Genomic DNA, 21,839 nt, shown 5'->3' with positions numbered 1-21,839 from the left:
GGGCGAAAAAAAATCGATCGTGGCCTTATTTTGAGTTGCAGGTTCACAAAAACAGTATTAAAAAGCTCCATAGCGCAAACTAACTAAATAATAAAAGGTCGGAAAAGGAATTCACGTTGAGTTAATCCAGTAGCGGTAATTTTTATTTTATTTGTTACCGACGTTACGTTCAGCTTTAATACTATTTAAACAAGCATAATGAAAGGGGTTTGTAAACGAGCGTTAAGGAGGCCTTGGAAGAGAGAGAATCAATGGCGCTCGCAGTGAGAGAAAGTTGTTCTTGTTCTTGTAATTGCAATGGCAATCAGTGGAAAGTTAAGCTTGCTCAGTTTATTCCGCCACCGCGTCTGTGTGCAAACAAAAGAAACTCTTTCCCTTTCAAAACTCTCATTAAAACTCATTTTCCAGCCAATGGCACATGGATTTCCTCCAACACTCCTGCAATTCTTACAATCTCGACCTCCGCCTCCGCTACTATGCTTCACGTCATATTACACGGCAAAATTCTTGTAAGTTCGTCTTCAAAGTTTTTACATTTTCTAAGAAACAACATATTTAGGGAAAATACGAGCGGTTACATTAAATAATTAGTTGAAGAATGTATTTTATCTTAATTTTTCTCCAGATTAACTTTGTTTTCCGCGATCTTTATCCGGATCTGCTTAATTTTCTGATCCTGTTTCGATTGCCTGAATTATTTGTACAATTGGTTGCCGTCACGGAGATAAATTTAATGACTCAGTCATCTTTGAGTCGAATTTTACGAGGTTTATTGCTTCAAAGAATTGACTGATTATAAATTTTGCCCATTTTCACATGTAAAGTCTTACTCAAAGCATTGAAATTTCAAATGTTTCTGGCCTTTTTCGGAAGTGATGTCTAAATATTTATGCTGCAATTGACGTAGGAGGAGCATTTCATTTCAAGGCTAAGGTTCGCATGGCCGCATACAACAATATGCCAGGCAAGGTTCGGCACCAAAAGCAGAGTACTCTTTGCCTGTTATAGTAAAGAATCTCTGCACAAGGTACGTCAAAACTACTAAACTTCGTTATTCAACTCTGATCTCTCAACGTCGCTTATCCTTTGCATTCGAAAGCCAAAGCTTCGTTTTTTCAATAAATTAAAGGAAAACGGTGAAAAAAATCTTAAGTTTTTTTCGTAAAATATTGATGTATAATCTTTGAACATGGAAGATTTGCAATTCAAGGCCTTAACTTGAGTGGAAAATGATGTGCTGTATAAAGTTTGGATGAATTTATGATTTCCTTCAGGGTTTCGAGAGATCGAAATTCGCGCTGCAATTCGAAACGGGATTTCACGCCTGCGACTTCCTCTCTGTCGTAAAGGTGCCATTCTAGGTCTCGTTTCCTCTTTATACAGCCTTTCTCTGCTTTTCATAATTCAATTCACGCCTAAAAAAATGTTTTGTATAGGATTACGGCGCCGTTGAATGTTCAGTGCTCGAGAACGATACGCTCCAAGCAGACGAACTCTCTCCACCAGAAGACGAAGAAATCCCGAGAAGCATGATGTTATGGGATAAATCCTCTCCCTCCCAACCTCTAGCCATATGCAAACCTCAAATCAGGTACTAAATTCAAGTGATTTAATTCTTTCATTAAATTTGAAGAAGAGAAAACATAAATACCAAACTCTGTCTTTTTTCCAACCGAAATTTTCAAACCTGTACAGAGAAAAAATCAACGGAGTTCCGTCGGACGAAGCTAATAAACAGAAGAAGAATATAAGTACTGCGCTAAAGTTCGGTCATTCTAAAGAAAATTCAGAGGAACGGGAGATTTTAAATCAGGTGGAATCAATCTGTCGCGATCTGCCTCCAAGATTTTCTTCATACTTAGAACAGAGCCTTATCACAGCCCACACAAAGACCGAGAAAGGTATAAAATTGTTCAGTCCACATAGGAAACTACTTTTCTTGAAAATATGAAATGACTTAAATGCATCTGTCTTTCCAGGTAAAATGGAATTGCCACAGAGCCAGGACGCCAACTTGTTTGCAATGGAGGACAACACAGAATGCCTCAAAGCACAAGTAGCGGTAAAGCGTTAACATTCCAAACATTATTGTTCATCTGCAAGCTTGTGCTGACAGCATCTTTTGCTTTTTACTCGCCTCATTCTGCATCACAATTTCCAATTTAGACAAGCCGGACTCGACTGGAAAAAAAAAAAAAAATATATATATATATATATATATATATATATAACCATTTTTGTAGTTATTATCATCTAATTGGCAGGTTTCTTATTGCAGGCCTGCTTCATGGATCCTTCATTTTATGGTAAGTGTCTATGGCTTCTTATTAACAATGTTCATGCCTTCCGTTTTACTCGAATTTAACAGTCGAACTTGTCTTTTGCAGATTTTGTATCAAAAGTTGAGAAAGTATGGGGTGAGCTTAACATTGACTTATGAGGAAAGAAAGTTGAAAAACAGGAACAAAAGTTTAATCTGTATGAATTCATAATTCTTTTACATTGAAGATGTGCCTGGAAATGGTTAAACCAGGGGATCGAACTATTGATTTTCTTTTTCACGGTGCACAGGCTTTAGTATGTCGAGGGATATGGAAACGCTCCTTTGTCTTATTAGGTCTCCTGGTTTATTTCGACCACATTGCAGACTTGGGACCTTTCGCTTGTACGCGGAAGGTCCATAGATCATACACGAGCTATTAATAAAGTTAGATTTCAATTTGATTGAAGTTCTTGAGTTATGATAAAGCTTGAATCTTCAATGGATTGAAAAAATAAATACTTTCAAAATAATATAGTTTTGATAATAATAGATTTAGGATTTTGTTTTTTTTATCAAATATGGAAATATGTTGATTTAATTTTACATTTTATCTTGTTTACATGTAAAAACAGTCTTAATATTTGTAATTCTTATCTTTAAACAACAAAGTCAATCTTAATGTATTAAATTGTCATGTATTCTTGATCTTTTGGAACTTGCTTACCTCAAGTAAGATTTGTTATAACAGATTTAGGATTTTGTTTTTTTGTATCAAATATGGAAATATGTTGATTTAATTTTACATTTTATCTTGTTTACATGTAAAAACAGTCTTAATATTTGTAATTCTTATCTTTAAACAACAAAGTCAATCTTAATGTATTAAATTGTCATGTATTCTTGATCTTTTGGAACTTGCTTACCTCAAGTAAGATTTGTTGATACCTACCAATCTTATTGAAATTTGTTGTGGTTGGCATGTTTCCTCACTCAAACTAACAACAATAGTGTTCATTTTGGGGTCTACCTATAGTTCTTATAGACTAAACAGTCTGATATTAATTATATGGTTGTTTGTATTTATGTTTGTAGTTGATGGTTGTAGCTCTTTATAATTGCTGTTGTAATTTAGGTGCATATGGTTGAGTTCCATAATGTAACCTCCTATTTGATTTTCTATACAATGGATGCCTTGTCTCTCATTTCTTAAAAACAATTTGGGGCTTTTGCTTATTGGTTTGTTTTGTGATCAACAGATTACTATTTGATTGAGTTAGTTGCCTTCATCTAGAATTAGAGCCAGTATGAAAAATATTTGTACAAGAGAGAAAAATAAAGAAAATTTAAGTGAGTTTGCAAAAATTTGCTTAAAGCCAATCTAAAGAGTTGTGTGAAAAATCTTTATTTTAGCTATTAAAAGAAGAATCTGGAGGGTTTTATTGCAAATCAAGTTTTAAATGCTTCTTGTCACTAGCAGATTCTTTTTGGAAGCATCAAAGTTCTGAAAGAGGCAATGTGTGCCTTTAGTGTGTCAGCTTATTTCTTAAATAGCAACAAAGACTAGGAGGTAGTGAACAAATTTCCAACCAAGAGGAAACCTTTTTGTGCGTAGGAGGTTGCATACAAGTTACCGTGCAAAACTAGTTTCTTATACAATGTTTTAATTTTTTTTACATCTAAGTTTTTAAAATTTTCATTAAAAGCTCTATTGTATTTGAAGCTTTGAAAAAATATTTTTCTTTGAAGGACATTACATAAAATTTTACAAAGAAAAAAGAAAAAGGAAAAAAATGGTAATATGCTAAAAAATTATTTACATCATAAGAAGTGATATGTTGAGAATTGAAATATCTAAGAAGGTTTAACAAAAAAATTGGCATAAGTGATATATCATTTTCTAAAGTTCTATATTGAGAATTGGAATATTTGAGAAGGATTAACAAAATAAATATTGTAAGAGATGTATCAATTTTTTTAATCAAGTGCATTATTGGTTGCAATTGACACTTATTTCTCAAACAAAATAATATAATGCTTTTTTTTGTGTGGGTCCCAATCGAAGGGACGAGGAGATTATTCATTTGAGAGATCTCTTATAAACTGTATTATGCATTTGTGGGATATTATTCAACATAGATATGTTGAGATAACAGATGCAAATGCATTAAATGACCAAAAAAATACAAAGAAAGATAGTGAACATTATTCTTGATGCAATGGACAATCAATCAAGTTGTCTTTCCTAAGATATGTGTTGTTCATTCCAAGAAAACATTAAGTAATGCATATCAAGGTGAGCAAACTATTAAATTACAAATAATGAGGAAAAACTTTGAAAATATAAAAATGACAACTAGTGAATTTGTCAACGAAATTCTCATAAAAGTAGAAGATCTAGTGAGTCAAATGAAAGTACTTGGGGAAGATATAGATAAAAAGCATGTCATTGAAAATATTTTGAGAAGGTTGATTCCAAAATTTGAAAGTGTGGTCTCTATAATTGAGATATCTAAGGATGTCTCAAGCATGAAAATTGATGAATTAAGTGGAAATTTACTAATTGTTGAAGAACGAATAAAAACTAATGAAGAAACATTATCTAAGCAAGAATTTTCCTCTAAATAAAATATATGAAGAAAAAGAAACACACTCTTTGAGAATCATAGTAAAAGTGAAGATATCATTAAGAATGAATACAAACGTGAATCTAGCAATTCTAGAGAAAGAGGAAATCATTCTAGAGGAAGAAGTAGAAACTTCAAAGGAGTAGGAAGAGGAAGAGGTCAAAGTAATGGGGGAGACAATACTAAAAGGAATGTGCAATGCTTTCATTGCAATAAGTTTAGACATTATGCTTTAGAATGTTGGAGTAAGCAAGCTGAAATAGAAAAGATAAGTGTTCATAACACTATTCTAAATTTTTTTCATTTCTTACTTCAATACAAATTCTAGTGAAAATAATGTGTGGTATATATACTCTAGATGATCTACACATATGACATCAAATGAGCATCTATTTGTCAATTTCAATAAAAAACATCAAAATACTATAATACTAGGAGATAATAATTCTTATGGAATCAAAGGTAAGGGCAATATAGTAGTTACAACAAAATATGGTAAAATGAATCATATCAATGAAACGTTATTAGTTCTAGCACTCAAAAAAAAATTTGTTGCATGTTTGAAAAATGTTAAATCAAAATGTGATTTTTAATACAAGTGACTACATGATAAAAGATAAATCCAAAAGGAATGCAATTTTTGCTAGAGATAATATGATTGGTGATATGATGTTTCCTATTCATTTCACTCATGGGAACCAAGCACTAAGCATTAGTGAAATGAATGAAAGTAAATTTGGCACAAAAGTTATGGTCACCTCAAAAAGTTGAAGGTCTATCATTAATTAAAGACACAATAGAAGTGTGTGAAAAGTGCATGTTTGACACTAGGATTTAACGTGGAAACCCAATTAAAGAAAAAGCACCAAGTAACATGCCACCACTTTTCACTCTTCTGAAGTGAGCTTGGTTAAGAGCCAACCCTACTAAAGATTACAAAACACACTATTAGGTGTGACTCTGCTAAAGGATTTAATCACCCCGTTAGGAGTGGCTTGGTTAGAGGACTTTGGATCATTCCATTAGAATGTCACCTTGATTAAAGGATTTACAAAATGATTGTTAGGTCAACCTTGGGGTAAAAGTACAAAGCTGTGTCACTTTCAGGCTGACTTATAAGAATGACTAAATTTGAGTATTTCTATCTTCTTCTTTTTTCAAAAATATGATCTTGATAAAATTATTCTAGCTAAGTTATATATGGTCTCACACTTTTCCAATTGGAAATGTCTATTAAATGCATGTTTTATAGTAGTTAGTATCCAGTTACTAAAAAATACAATTATTTCAAAAAATTGATGTTTCAGTAACTCTTACTATTTATTATGATTGTTTTTAATAACATATAAACACCATTTTATAGAGCTCAAAGTCAAGAATATTCTCATATAGAGTTCATAGTGTTTTAATTAGATATAGTATATTGTAATTAAAAAATTCTACAAGTACGTATTTTAATACTCAAGAAGATGTTGATTTTGAGAAAGAAAAAATATTAAATAATATCAAAAAAATTATAAATTATATGAAATTCTAGAGTAGAGAGTCCTCTTCCAGAATCTATAATTTTTCTTTTGGTTGGAATAGATTTATTTTGAAAAATGTGGTGGGAGATGAAAACTATCGATTTGAATAAGTTGAAATTTGAATCGTTATAAAAGATAAAATATAGGTCTAAAGCCCTTTTTTTTTTTTTTTTTTTCTAGCTACATATATTATCGATAACATAATCTAAGATCAAAGAGAAATAAATTTATTTCCATATAGTTTTGTGGTGGGAACTAGACCCCTGATTTTTAACATTTTTCAGCAACTAAAATTTATCTTTAAAAATTAAGGAAATGTATAATTTCTTATTCCAAATAATTATTAGAAATTATAATCCTAAAATTCATCCATTTCTACACATTTCATCAGTTTACTTAATTTTAAAATTCTAAATAATAATAATAGTTTTATGTCATTGAAAGTGAACAACTATACTTTTGTTAGCCTTTTCCTTTGTAAAAGGGTGACACGGGTTTGTGCTTTTACCCTTGATTAAATTATTTTTACTGCCATAATGGTTAGAAAGTAATAGAATATTTGATCTGTAGAGCACAACCCACTTTGTAAATTCAAATCTCCATTCGACTCATATGTTGGTTCAATGACTGGACTTCATTAACATCTCCATCTCTTATCTACTTAGCAACCCTTCAAGCAGTCAGACTTCACCAATCTTTTCACTTTTCCTTTGAAACTCATTTATTCGCAAGTTCTCCACAAAATTGCCAATCAACAATAAACCAACCTTAGAAAACATCTCTTATGCCTCCTTAAATAGGTAGATTTGTTCTTTTTCCACTTAAACATCATTGTATATCTTAGGGTTTAGTTAGATTCATTGAATTTATCCATCATTTTGTCTTTCTTCTACTTTTTTGATACTTTTAGAATCTTCTCCTTAAATCCTTCACTTTGATCGCATAAAAAACTCAATCCATGCATTAAATATGCCATCTCATCAATCCTTATCATCCACACATTTTAACTAATCTAAAAACTAAACTATGTCAACCTCAAACTTGATTCTTTCACAAATTGTTATTTTGTTGACACTTTTTCATCATTATGTTCTTCCTAGTCAATACTGGGTAGCTCAATCTATATTGTTTTGTCTTGCTCGACTTTCAGTGGATTGGTTGGTCTTCATTATGCTCGATCATTACTACATTTTCCTTCTTTAAACTTTCTCGTCCATAACTACCACTCAGATACTACTGTTTACTTGGATATCTCTTAAGTTCCTTAATATTCTACTTCATTAGCCTTCATTGACCTTGTGAAACTATCACTCAGTCAAGATTAGGGATTTTCTCAATTGCTTTTCTTCTCTTCTAAGTGTCAACTCAACTATCTTCTTTGCTTCATATAATGATTAAACAACACATTATCTTGTCAACGACTAACTAATCAAGTGCCCATTGTAATTCCAAAATACTCTCTCCTCTTTACTCAACAACTTCACTAGTTCATCTTGTTATCTTTATTTTCAACTCCTCTTCATCAATCAGTGGATATGGAACTCTACACTATTAGTAAATATCTATCTAGTAGGTTTGACATCAATGAAAACATAACAATTGTTACAATTGTGGTTTACAACAATCTCCCTCTTTGGCATTGATGGAAATACCTCTAGTTACCAAAAAAATGAACAAGACATTCTCATGATTTATCACTATCATCTCCCTCTATGATCTAATATAGTTCTTCATTAATATCCCTAGTTTCATTTCAATTCTCATCTTTGCACTCACCTACACTTCTCCCTCTTTTCTTGATACATAAATCCTTCACTCTTTTTGATATAGGATGGTAACTCATCAATATATTATCCCTCTTTATATGTAGTATATATGGTAACTTGAACACATTCTACCTCTTTGAAGACAATGCCAAAGACATCATCCATCAACTTTATTTATTTTCACCAGACATATCATCTTCTTATCATTACCTAACTGAGCACTATATGCTTGAAATATCACTTCCACTATCATCTTTGGCTTGACTCCTTGTAGTCTCATCCTCTCATGATTATTTCCATATTTTCACATTCTTTAGGCACCTCCTAAAGTGTGACCTCCTACATCAATGTGTAAGATATTCTGATCATAACATTTGATGCAATGTTGCATCTCTTCTCATCTTGCTTCATATAAGGGAATTAATCCTAACTTGCCTCTTAGATACTCATAAGAATCCTTAGGTAATGCCTTGGTGAATATATCAGCTATATGATCCTTTGTTTTCACATACTCCAGTCTCACTTCTTTGTCTTGTACCAATTCTCTCAAATAATGATACTTGATAGCAATGTGTTTGGTCTTTGTGTGTATCACAGGATTCTTGTATATTTTTATAGAACTTGGTTATCACAATGTATCGCAACAGGTTCAATAATCTCTTCCTTCATGCCTTCCAAAAATTGCTTGATCCATACAATATTTGAACAATTAATTGTCATAGCAACATATTCAACCTCTATTGTGGATTGAGAAATACAGTTTCACTTCTTGCTTGTCCATGAAATCAGTCTCCTTCCATGAAATAAAATGGTTCCACTTATACTCTTTCTATCATCAATGTTTCCAACCCAATCAGTATCTATATAAACCTTTAGCTCACTACAATATTTGGGGTCAAATTGTGATAGAAATTTGCAATAACGGTGTGATTTATTTGTGGTTTTTATGTTTTTTTTTTTTAAAGTTTTCCATAAGTCATCATTATACTAACATTGGTGTCATAATTACAACATCATCATGATTATTAAAAAAAATTATGACATGAATCATTCCCCATTTGTTTTGATCGATTGTGGAGAGTTACATGCAAAAGAGGGTGGAGAACTCTAAATGAGGGTGGAGAGTTACACACAAAAGAGGGTGGAGAGCTCTAACCATTGGTGGATATTAGTGGATATCAAAGATTTTTTTGTCATGCCCTTGTGATCACTACATTCCGTTATCGTGCCCTTGTGATCTCTGCATTTCATTAGCATTCCCTTGATGGAGATCGGTGGAGATCTACAATTTTGTTTTCCCTTATGATCGCTACATTTCATTGTCGTGCCCTTGTAATCTCTGCATTTCATTTTCGTTCCCTTGCTCTGTGATTTCATTATCATGTCATGCCCTTTTGATCTATGGGCCTTTGCTCTCTAATTTTCTTCAAGGGGAGAAGAGGTGCCTATGTAAATGTTCTTTTATTTTCCTTCAAAACATATATCTCTTTATATTTCCCCTAGCAGGTGATTAGAGAAGCTTCTCTTTATATATATGTATGTGTATATATACATACATACACACATGTGTGTGTTTCTATGCATATATGTATATATAGAGAGAGATCATTTTTAAGGTGCTTATTACATCTTAACACAACAAAAAAATTGATTCTAGTTGCATGTACATATTCCAAAATCCAAATAATAAAACAATAAAACTCACTCAACTAAAGTTAAGTGACTTACCTTAAGATCCTACACAAAAATAATGCGGACCAAGAAAAAAGGGCAAAGTTTGCAAGAGATTTTACAAAAACATATCATAGCAGATTTTTTAGAAAGAAACAAGCCATAACCCAATTCAATTGGTCTAGTTTTTGATTAGCTAGGTTGATTACAAATTCCTATAGAATTATTATCAAATTAGGTACAATAAAATGAACAATTAATTGTTCTCAGCTAGCAAGATCAAATACAGTTTTCCAAGGTGATAAAATTGCATATGCAGATGCATCACTTGCATGTTAGGCATTAAGTGCATTCCCTAACTTATAACAAATGGTTGGATATAAAGGCTCCATATGCTTGCCCAAAAATGGAAGCCAAGGATGTAACCATGCATGTATTGGCACAATCTCCCTACAAGGATCCCAAGTATATAATGTTGATGTTAATTTGGGCATTCACTATATGATCCAAAATGTTATGAAGTGCTAAAACCAGTTGTAAATTCTATCATGTCTCTAGAAAATGTAGCATAGCTTCAGGGTCCCTTGGCTCCCAGGAATTTGTAGTAGCTATTCTCACTACTAGAAGAATAACTTTAGTGAAGAGTTGAGTGTAAGGAGTTAAAGAAGCAAGTTTTGTTTCTATGTAAATGCCATAATCACGAGGCTCATTCCCTTGCAGAAGCCTCTGCCACAATGGAATTAACTCTAAACTATGCAAAGGATGTTGAAGTGGTTCCCAACCTTGAAACACTCTTATAAGCAATGACAAAGCAAATGTTGATACAATACATGACAAATTGCACAACTTGTAGTCCCCTCAATATTTGGACTGTAAATTCTCAAAGACACTTGCAAGTGATTTTAATGTCATAGTACCTACCACAACACTTTCTTATATTCTATCTAGTGCTCCCATAATATCCTCTATGTTATCTAGTTGTTGTTTCTATCATGTAGTCTCTTTTAAAAGCCACTCCTTCTCCTTCTGGTATATTCCTGCAAACTCTCTCTTGTGCCTTCAGTTTTTATCAAACTTCTTCAAATATCTGCCTCTACCATATCTAAAATCAACTTCACATTGTGTTGTAACTTTGTCATAGGTGTTTGATCCTCGATAGCTTTCATTTCAGCATTCAAGTTTTCAAGATTGGTCAACACCCTCACTTGTGGACCTCTCATGTCAAGCACTTTTTGTACTATTTCAACACCATGTTCTTGCTTCTAAGCTAATAGTTCTTCAGGTGCATTCTCTTGTAAAACATTAATTTTTTTGAACAATAGTAAACTCTTAGTGCTACATCCTTAATATCGGTGTATATAGGGTTATGAATAGTCAACTTGTTGCTATCTTAATCCTTAATTAATTCATTTAATTATTATTATACTATTATTTAGGTAGGTAGGTCAGCCAAGGTGTTATGTAGGGTTGTGTCTATTCAACCTAAGCATAATTAGGTATATATAGGAGGTTGTGAGTCTTATTTCCACATCATATCAATGTGAAGTGTGTTCTGTTTGGAGATATTTGGAGGTTGACCCCTCAAAGTGACCTATTAATCTTAGTTGTTATCAAGTATTTATATAATATTTCATATTATTTCTTCTATTGTGCAAGTTATTTCATTAGAAGTGGTATCAAAACATAATATTGGCACCATAGAGGCACGATTTTTTCTCAATATTGGGGCAATTTTGGGAAGAGCATAACTTTCAAATTTTAGCAAATTTTTCAATGATTTTTAAATAGTTTTTGAAGACCATATTAAAGAATCTATAGTCCAAAATTTAGAGGAATTGGAGTAAATTTGAGAAAATTATTGCAGAATTATTATTTCTACACAATTTATTGAGATCTTCATATCTCTCACATCTTGTCGAATTGGAGTATAACTTGTATTGGGTTTTTGAATACATAGTAGAGGAGCCTAAATTCAAAGCTTGGAGAAATTGTAGAAAAATAAGCAATATATTGCAAAATTAGGAAAATTCTCTCTCAAGGTAGCAAATTTACTATTTTTTTTGGGGTTTTTTTCGAGTAAGGGTATCTTGGCCCTAGCAAGTTACAGTAAAAAATAAATAAATAAATCAGAAAATTTACATTTTATTTTCATGATTTATTTCAAAAATATTGGTTTCCATCATGACGGGGCCTTCAACAAGAGGCAAAAAGAATGCTACCACACCGAGGAAATCCTCTGATCAAGATTGGAAAGCAACAAAGGATAGTAATCCCAATGAGGAACTTAGTAAGTTCAAGGAAGAGGTTAAGAGGGATGTGTGTGACCCACAAGGAGATATATTAGATATACAAAGCATGTTAAGCACCTATATGAATGAAAGAAGGAAGGAGTTTTCAAGCAATCAAGGTGAAAACTTCAAGTTGACTAATAATGACACAAATTTTATTAATCCCATGGGATCTAGGAATTTTTTTCCAAAGGTGGATATGCACAAATTTGATGGCAAGGATCCTCTAATATGGATAAATCAAATGGAAAATTTTTTTGAAGGACATCAAATCCCATATGGACAAAAGGTCATGATGGCTTCCTTATATCTAGAACCAGATCAATTCATTTGGTATCATTGGCTTTGTACTCATAGGAGGAAAAAGGGTTTCATTGTATCATGGTCAATTTTTACAGAAGAACTCCAAGCACAATATAGCAATAGTATGATAGAAAACTTCTTTAGCCAACTTGCTAAGCTTCAAAAAATAGGATTAGTTAAGGATTAAATTCAATAATTTCAAAATATATTCTTAAGAGTGGATACAATTAAAAAGGATAACTTGAATTATTTATTCTTGGGTGGTCTTAAGGATCACATTCAACATGAGGTACGCATATTTTTTCCTAGCTCAGTAAACGAGTCTTTTATATTGGCATGTAGGGTAGAGGAGAGGTTCTTGATTCCTAGAAAGCAAGGGGCTAATGTGACAAGAGAAAAAGGTTATTCAACACCTTATCTTACTCAACCTACTAGGTTGACTCAACAAAAAATTGAGGAGATAAGAGCAAAAGGGTTGTGTTTCAATTTTGATAGAAAATATAAGCAAGGACATAAATGTAGTGAAAAGAAATTATTTTATATTGAAGGTCCAAGTGAGGAAGAAGAGGATGAGCTCATATCAGAGGAGGATAGGGATTCATGTGATAAATCACATGATTCTCAACCAATCATTTCTTTTCATGCTCTTTTAGGTTTCAATGCACCACAAACTCTCAAGGTAGTGGGTTTCTTAAAGAAGCAGAAAGTAATAGTGTTGATCGACTTAGGTAGTACTCATAATTTCATCAACAAAAAGTTGGCAACTCTTCTAAATTGTTTTACATATCTAGCCCCAGAGTTTTAGGTTTTTATTATAGATTGGGGCATAGTTAGTTGTTCAAAGAAGTGCCATAGCATCAAATTATCCACGGGAGATTATCAAACTGATACCCCAATGTATGTGATATCCATGGGTGTAGCAGATATTGTTTTGGGAGTACAATGGCTTACTACATTAGTAACAATTGAGATGAACTTCCAAGAACTATTCATATGATTTCAATCAAAAGGAAAGGTAGTGGAGCTAAGCGGATTTAAGGAAAAATCCCCATAGATGGTAAGCTCTCATCAAATGCAAAAGTTTCTTAAGAAGGTGCAGATAGATCTGTGGCCCAGCTATATTCATTAAAAGTCTCTCAATCTAATACTCTTACTCGTCTAGATTTACAAGCAATAATTGATCATCACTCAATGATTCTTGGAGATATTCCTAAAGGAATTCCTCCTAAGAGGGATCATGACCATGCCATACAACTAGTTCCAGGGAGCCAACCACCAAACATCAAGCCTTGTAGGTACCCACACATACAAAAAAGTGAGATAGAAAAAATTGTTGAGGAAATGCTAGAGGCAAGAATTATCAAGCATAGCCAAAGTTCTTACTCCTCACCTATTGTGATCATGCATAAGAAGGATGAAACTTGGTGCATGTGTCTAGATTGTAGATTTCTAAACAAGTACACCATTAAACATAAGTTTCCTATTCCAGTCATCGATGATCTTCTAGATGAATTAAATGGAGCTATGTATTTTACCAAGTTAGATCTTAGATCAAGTTATCACCGAATTCGGATTAAGGAGGAAGATATTTGTAAGACAGCATTTCAAACTCATGAGGGTCATTATGAATTTTTCGTGATTTCATTCGGTCTTAGCAATGCACCATCTACATTCCAAAGTTTGATGAATTCCATTTTTAAGAAGTTCTTGAGAAAGTTTGCGTTAGTTTTTTTTGATGATATATTAATTTATAGCAAGACTTGGGAAGAACATCTGCAACATGTAGATCAAGCATTACAATACTCAAAGATCATCAACTCTATGCTAAGCCATCCAAGTGTGGTTTTGGTCTTAAGGAGTTGGATTATTTGGGGCACATAGTTTCACATGAAGGAGTAAAGGTGGACCCTAACAAAATTAAGGCTATCATGGAATGGCCTATTCCAAAAACTATTAAGAAGCTAAGGGGTTTCTTGGGATTGACAGGATACTATAGAAGATTTGTGAAGAATTATGGTCATATAGTAGCACCCCTTACCACTCTATTAAAGAAGGATTCTTTTCATTGGAATGAATCTACTAATGTATCATTTGAGCAATTGAAGAAAGCTATCTGTACAACTCTAGTGCTTGCCACTCCATAATTCACCAAGGAATTCATTGTGGAATGTGATGCTTCTGAAAATGGGATAGGAGCAGTTCTCATGCAAGAAGGTTGACCAATTTCTTTTGAGAGTCATCAATTAAAAGGTAAAAATCAACTCAAATCTATTTATGAGAAGTAAATGCTAGCAATCCTTCATGCAATTAGAAAATGGAGGCCTTATTTAGTGGGTCGACACTTCAAGGTTAAGATAGATCATGATAGTGTAAAATATTTTTTGGAACAAAGACTATCATTAGAAGAGCAACAAAAATGGATCAACAAGATGTTGGGATATGACTTTGAAATTGTATACAAGAAAGAGAAGGAAAATATTGTGGCCAATGTACTTTCCAAGAAAGATGAAAAAGATGAAGCCTTATTGTGTACCCTTTCAATATTACAAGAAAATCAGGTGGTAGAAGCCAAAGAAGAGTAGAAAAATGATGTTGCAACAAGTAATCTCATCCAGCAAATAAAAAGTGACCCTAGTAGTTCAGATAAGTTTTGTTTAAAGGGGGATATTCTTTGGTATAAAGAGTGCTTGTATCTCTGTAAGAATTCCACTCTTAAACACAAGGTTCTTAAAGAACTACACAAGTCCCCAATTGGTGGTCATTTAGGATTTTTGAAGACATATCATCAGGTCAAGCAAGATTTTTTTTGGAAGGGCTAGAAGGTGATGTTCAAAAATTTGTGGTTGAATGTTTGGTTTGTCAAAGAAATAAGGGGGAAACAATTAAGACACTAGGTCTCTTGCAGCCAATGTTGGGAAGAGGTATCCATGGACTTCATCACAGGGCTTCCCAAATCTAAAGGTCATAATGTCATCATGGTAGTAGTTGATCACCTCACTAAATATGCACATTTTATTGCATTATCACATCCTTTTATATCAAGTACAGTGGTAAAAATTTTCTTGGAGAATATCCAAAATCTACATGGTACACCTAAGGTTATTGTTAGTGGTCATGACCCTATCTTTACTAGTCACTTTTGGAAAGATTTATTTTCATGTTTGGGTACTCAATTGGCTCATAGTTCTTCATACCATCCTTAATTAGATGGGAAAACTAAAGTTGTTAATAAATTTTTGGAAGGATATAGACATTTTTTCACTTCAAAAAAAATCTCAATGGGTAGATTGGCTACCTCTTGCAGAATAGTGGTACAATACTTCTTTTCATAGCTCATCAAAAATGTCTCCATTTTTGGCACTTTATGGATATCATCCTCCTTCCATCACATCATTATTAAAGGTGTCACCAAGAGTTCAAGCAATAGAGTACCGCTTGCTTCATCAAGAACAGGTACTTTTAGGACTCAAGGAGAATTTAGCTATGGCACAAAACCGAATGAAACAACAAGCAGACCAACATTGTAGTGAAAGAAATGTTGAACTTAGGGACTAGGTCTTCTTAAGATTATAACCTTATAAACAAATCTCAATGAAGCAAAAAAAATAGAATAATAAGTTATCTCCGAGATATTATGGACCATACCAAATCATGCAAAAGATTGGTAGTGTTGCCTACAAGCTTGAGTTGTCATAAACAACAAAGATACATCTAGTTTTTCATGTTTCTTGTTTGAAGAAGGTAATTGGTCAGAATATTCCTACTCAAATAGTACTACCAAAACTTGATGAAGAAGGAAAAATAATTTTGGAACCAGAATGAAAACTTCAAACACACATGAGGAAGCTAAGGAATTGAACCCTGACTCAATATCTCATCCAATGGAAGAACTTACTAATTGAAGAGGCCACATGAGAGGATGAGGATTTCATTCAAAGGAATCCACACTTGGTTAGCATTGAGGAAAATGCTTCTTTCAAGAGAGGGGGCATGCTATGCCCTTAATATTGGTGTATATAGGGTTATGAATAGTCAACTTATGGCAATCTTAATCCTTAATTAAGTCATGTTATCATTATTATATTATTATTGAGGTAGGTAGGTCAGCGTAGGTGTTATGTAGGGTTGTGTTTATTCAACCTAAGCATAATTAGGTATATATAGGAGGTTGTGTCTTATTTCCACATCATATTGTGAAGTCTATTCTCATTGGAGATATTTGGAGGTTGCCCCCTCGAAGTGGCCTATTATTCTCAATTATTATCAAGTATTTATATAATATTTCATATTATTTCTTCTATTGTGCAAGTTATTTCATTACACTTAGAAAGTGCATTGTTGTTTTCTATTAGAATTGATGGGCTTCCCTTTAACAAAATAAAAATGAAGAGGCATAAATAAAACACAAATTATGACATTTCTTTAATTGCACCCATATCTTCTCTTTATGTCCCTAAGCTAGACAATAATGTCTATTGGTTATGATCAACAACTAAGATAATTAGTTTTGTCACTATCAAAACTTATCAATGGGAGAAAGATAGTCCAAATAAGTAATCAAAATGAAATGGGAGTTGTGTTGATGCAGTAGATAGAGACATAAATGTATGTATGTACGTATATGAATGTATGTATGTATGTGTGTGTGTGTATGTATTTATGTATATATACATATATACATTTGTATATGTATATGTGTGTGTGTGTCCATAGACAGACATACACACACATATGTGTGTGTCTATGTATGTAAGTATACAGATAGATCTTTTTTAAGGTGCTTATTACATCTTAGCACAACAACAAAATTTATCCAATTGCATAAATATTCTAGAGTCCAAATAATAAAACAATAAAACTCACTCAACCCATGCTAAGTGACTTACCTCAAGATCCTGCACAAAAATAATGCAGACCATGAAAAGTGGGCAGATTTCATGAGAAATTTTACAAAAACATATCATAGCAGATATTTTTAGAAAGAAACAAGTCATAACCTAGTTAAATTGGTCTAGTTGGAAATTAGTTGGGTTTATTACAAATTCTTGTAGAATTGTCATTAGATTAGGTACAATAAAATGAACAATCAATTGTTCCTAGCTAGCAGGATCAAATATAGTTTTCCAAGGTGATAACCAGGCATGAAGCGCATTCCCCAACTTATAATGAATGTTTGGATATAAAGGCTCCATATGTTGGCCCAACAATGGATGCCAAGGATGTAACCATGCATGTATTGACACACTCTCCTTGCGAGGATCCCAAGTATATATAGTTGTTGTTAATTTGGGCATCACTATATGATCTAGAATGTTATCAAGTAATGAATCTAGTAGTAACTTATCCCATGTCTCCAAAAAATGCAGCATAGTTTCAAGGTCCCTTGGCTCCTCAAAATTTGTAGCAATTATTCTCATTGCTAAAAGAATAACTTCAGTGAAGAGTTGAGTGTAAGGAGATGAAGACGCAAATTTTGCTTCTCTATAAATGTCATAACCATGAGGCTCATTCCCTTGCAGAAGCCTCTACCACAATGACAATACCTCTAAACCATACAAAGTATGTTGAAGTGGTTCCCAACCTTGAAACACTCTTATAAGCCATGGTAAAGCAAATGTAAATGCAATACATGACAAATTACATAACTTGTAGTCCTTCTGATATTTGGACTATAAATTATCAAAGACACTTGCAAGTGATTCCAATGTCATAGTACCTACCGCAACACTTTCCTAGATTCTATCTAGTGCTCCCATAATATTCTCTATGTTGTCTAGTTGTTGTTTCTATCATGCAATCTCTTTCTAAAGTCACTCCTCCTTCTGGTATATTGCCACAAACTCTCTCTCATGCCTTAAATTTTGATCAAACTTCTAAATATCTACCTCTACCATATCTAAAATTAACTTCACATTGTGTTGTAACTTTGGCATAGGTGTTTGATCCTTGATAGCTTTCATTTCAGCATTCAAGTTTTCAAGATTGGTCAACACCCTCACTTGTGGACCTCTCATGTCAAGCACTTTTTGTATTGTTTCAACACTATGTTCTTGCTTTTGAGCTAATAGTTCTTTAGGTGTATTTTCTTGTAAAACATTAATTTTGTTGAACAATTGTAAACTCTTATAAAGTGCATTATTTTTTCTATTAGTATTCTCCCACTTTATATGTGATGATTTTTTTGGTCTAGATTAAGGATACTGAGTTGATTGTGGATATCATCCTAAATTCTATTGTAATATATTTGTTACTTTTTCCATCTCAATATTTGCAAAAAAAAAATTAGAAGTAGTCACACCAATGTGATAGTTTCTTGCATGGCACTCTTATGTATGTTCATTGTATTGTAACACCAATTTCATATGCCATTTTACTCAATGGTGTTCTTGGAACTGTCTATTATTGTAAAATTTAGACATCATAGTATCAACTAGTTATTTTGATTGGGAGGATTTCTAGACATATCAGAGAATTCTTTATATGAGGACTGGTTTGATCCATTTGTTATGAGTAGTTAGAATGATCATTAACCAAATAAACTATATTTAAAGGTGCTCTATTGTAGAAAGATTAACTTAGTGTGATGTAGGAGCATCAAGCTTGGATTTTGGTGGAGTTATGCTTTTCATGGTTAGGAATTTTTTGGAGACACATTGGAGAACATTTCCTCATGATTGCATAGAGATTGGATGGATTGAGTTGAAGTTTGAGTTGTTTTTGCCTTGTTGTTGGAACTGTGTTTTTTGGTTTCTAGGTGCCTATTGCAGGCCATGTAACTAATTTTCTGCAATGAGTTAGAGGATGAAAACTTAAGGGTTTGTAGAGGACCTAAATTAATACCTTTAGTTTGAAGCACAAGTTCTAATTCAATCGGAGCTAGGAGATATTGCAATTTTTCTCGAGTATTGATTTTTGAACATTTAATTTATGTTGGAGGTCGACTTGTGGCTCTTCAAGTATTTAATGTTAGTTTTATTTAGTTTTTAGAATTATAGGCTGAATTGTGGCTTAAATTGGTATAATTAGGGTTTGTGGTGAAGTCTTTATTGAATATTATTCATTCATTCAGAAGGAGGAGTTGAGTGTGGGGAGCAGCTGAAGAATGAGTTTTTCCTAAGTCTATGGATAGAGCATCAAATGTGAGGCAATTTACACCAGGATAGTCATGGAGTTGGGATGGAATGAAGAATAGATGAAAATTTGATGAGCTAGAGTTGTGGCTTAGGAACTAGAGGATCTCTTGGTGGACCTGAGGGTACAAGTGTGGATTCTTCTTGGTGTTCTTATCCAGTTGTGTATCTGGACTAGCTAAGATTGGGTTTGTAAGTTGGATCTTGTTGGATCTTGTAGAGCTGATTTTTTAATTGCTATTTGTATTTGACCCTAACCTAGAAGACCTTATAGTCGGGCATATTACATGTAATTAGTTATATTTTATGAAAAAATTATTATAATTTGGTATCAGATCTTGTATTATTGCTTCTTCTTGATGTGTTTCCATTGTGTGGTTATATTGTTGGGGGCTAGGACATCTCCTTTGGATACTCTTGCCTTGCACTGCATCAGGTGGTATTAGAGTGAAGGTTGTTCCTGAGCATGTAGATAGATCGTTGAAGTTGAGGCAATTTTCACTAGGACCTTGGGAGGACATGTAGATGGATCTATGGTTGTAAAGATGGAAGGTTGATCTTGTTCGAGTAGATTGATCTATTAGTGATTTTTTGCAGAGGGTTTGCAAATATCTTAGAAGATGGCTCCAAGAGGATTGGACCCTAGGATGATTGCGAGTCTCTATGATATTATGGAGAGGAGGATAAATGAGATAATAGCTTGGGTGGTTGTTGTTATGGATGTTGCCTTTTCTAAAAGATTTGAAGAACCAAAGAAAGAATATATATGCTATTGGAGTTGGAGTCTACCAATCCAAAAGAGAGTTGTCTAGCTGGTTAAGAGACTCGTTCATGAAAGAAGATGGCATAGCAAGGTCAAGGTGGAAGAGGTTGGTTTTGCTGATCAATTTGGGGAGTCTGATATAGAACTTGCAGAGCAACTAGAGGTTATTGTTGAGGATATTCCTAACCTTGTTGATGCTAAGACAAAGGTTGATTTTCATGATCAGTTGGTTGAGTTTGACATGAAAATTATAGAACACTTGGTCATGAATGATCAAGTTTTTTTTGGTGATGAGTTATGTGTTGCAGAGCATCTTGTTGTGAGCAATGAGATTGGTGGTTCTGTGAGTTTGGCATGTGTTGATGGAGATTTGCATATTGATGTTTATGTGGAGTTTCTTGTTGCTATTGTGGATTCACTAGTTGCTACTATGGGTGAGGGTTTACTTATGAAGCATAGGTAGTTGATTTTTCAATTTGTTCTATTGACTTTGATGAAGTGGTTGCAAATCTTTCTTTGGGCATCAAAGTATGGGACATACTTTTCTATTTACCTAGGGAATCTGATGCAGGAGCATTGAGCTTGGATTTTGGTGGAGTTATCCTTTTCATGGTTAGGTATTTCTTGGAGACACATTGGAGAACCTTTCCTCATGATTGCATAGAGATTGGATGGATTGAGTTGAAGTTTGAGTTGTTTTTGCCTTGTTGCTGGAACTATATTTTTTGGTTTTGGGTACCTATTGCAGGCCATGTGACTAATTTTGTGCAATGAGTTATAGGATGCAAACTTAACGGATTGTAGAGGACCTAAAATGCTACCTTCAGTTCAAAGCACAAGTTTTAATTCAATTGGAGCTAGGAGATATCCCAATTTTTCTTGAGTATCAATTTTTGGACATTTAATTTTTGTTGGAGGCCGACTTGTGGCTCTTCAAGTATTTAATGTTAGTTTTATTTAGTTTAGCATTCTGGGCCAACTTGTGGCTTATATTGGCATAATTAGGGGTTGTGATGAAGTCTTTAGGGAAGATTATTCATTCATTCAAAAGGAGGAGTTGAGTGTGAGGAGCAGTTGAAGAGTGCATTTTTCTTGAGTCGATTGATAGAGCACTGAATGTGAGGTAGTTTACAGCAAGATAGTCATGGAGTTAGGATGGAATGAAGGATAGATGAAATTTTGAAGAGCTAGAGTTGTAGCTTAGGAACTAGAGGATCTCTTGGTAGACCTAAGGGTACAAGTGTGTGTTGGTGTTTGAAAATGTTACCTGTTTCCAATTACCCTGATGAGAACAAAACATATCTAGGGGCAGCTAACTCCCATTTTCAACATGCCCGTTCAGACAGCAGGCCAACTATAAGGCATGACCCTTCTTCTTCTTCAGGCTTTGCAAAACCTAGGTGGGTGAACCTCTTTAGATCTGACTATGTGACCAATGCAATAACCACATTCAAGATCTATAAAAGCAGATGAAACCCCTAATTCTTCTATGCTTAACCAAGAGA

At 33.5% G+C, this 21,839-nt stretch overlaps 1 protein-coding gene across 1 annotated transcript; it reads left to right on the top strand.

Moving 5' to 3' along the window:
- The first annotated feature begins 213 nt into the window (after positions 1-213).
- LOC149569457 (poor homologous synapsis 1) lies at positions 214-2,729 on the top strand. The gene is made up of 8 exons (XM_089822162.1): positions 214-509; positions 908-1,027; positions 1,275-1,349; positions 1,437-1,591; positions 1,696-1,901; positions 1,980-2,062; positions 2,279-2,306; positions 2,388-2,729. The coding sequence occupies exons 1-8, from the start codon at positions 252-254 to the stop codon at positions 2,438-2,440; spliced, it is 978 nt and encodes a 325-aa protein (XP_089678288.1). The 5' UTR covers positions 214-251; the 3' UTR covers positions 2,441-2,729.
- Positions 2,730-21,839: the final 19,110 nt, after the last annotated feature.

Source organism: Cupressus sempervirens, chromosome 3 (genome assembly GCF_028749045.1).
Source record: "Cupressus sempervirens isolate cs-2001-9-10 chromosome 3, ASM2874904v1, whole genome shotgun sequence".
NCBI lineage: Eukaryota > Viridiplantae > Streptophyta > Pinopsida > Cupressales > Cupressaceae > Cupressus > Cupressus sempervirens.
The sequence above is the reverse complement of the archived record's forward strand: the minus strand, read 5'-3'. Positions and strand labels throughout refer to the sequence as shown.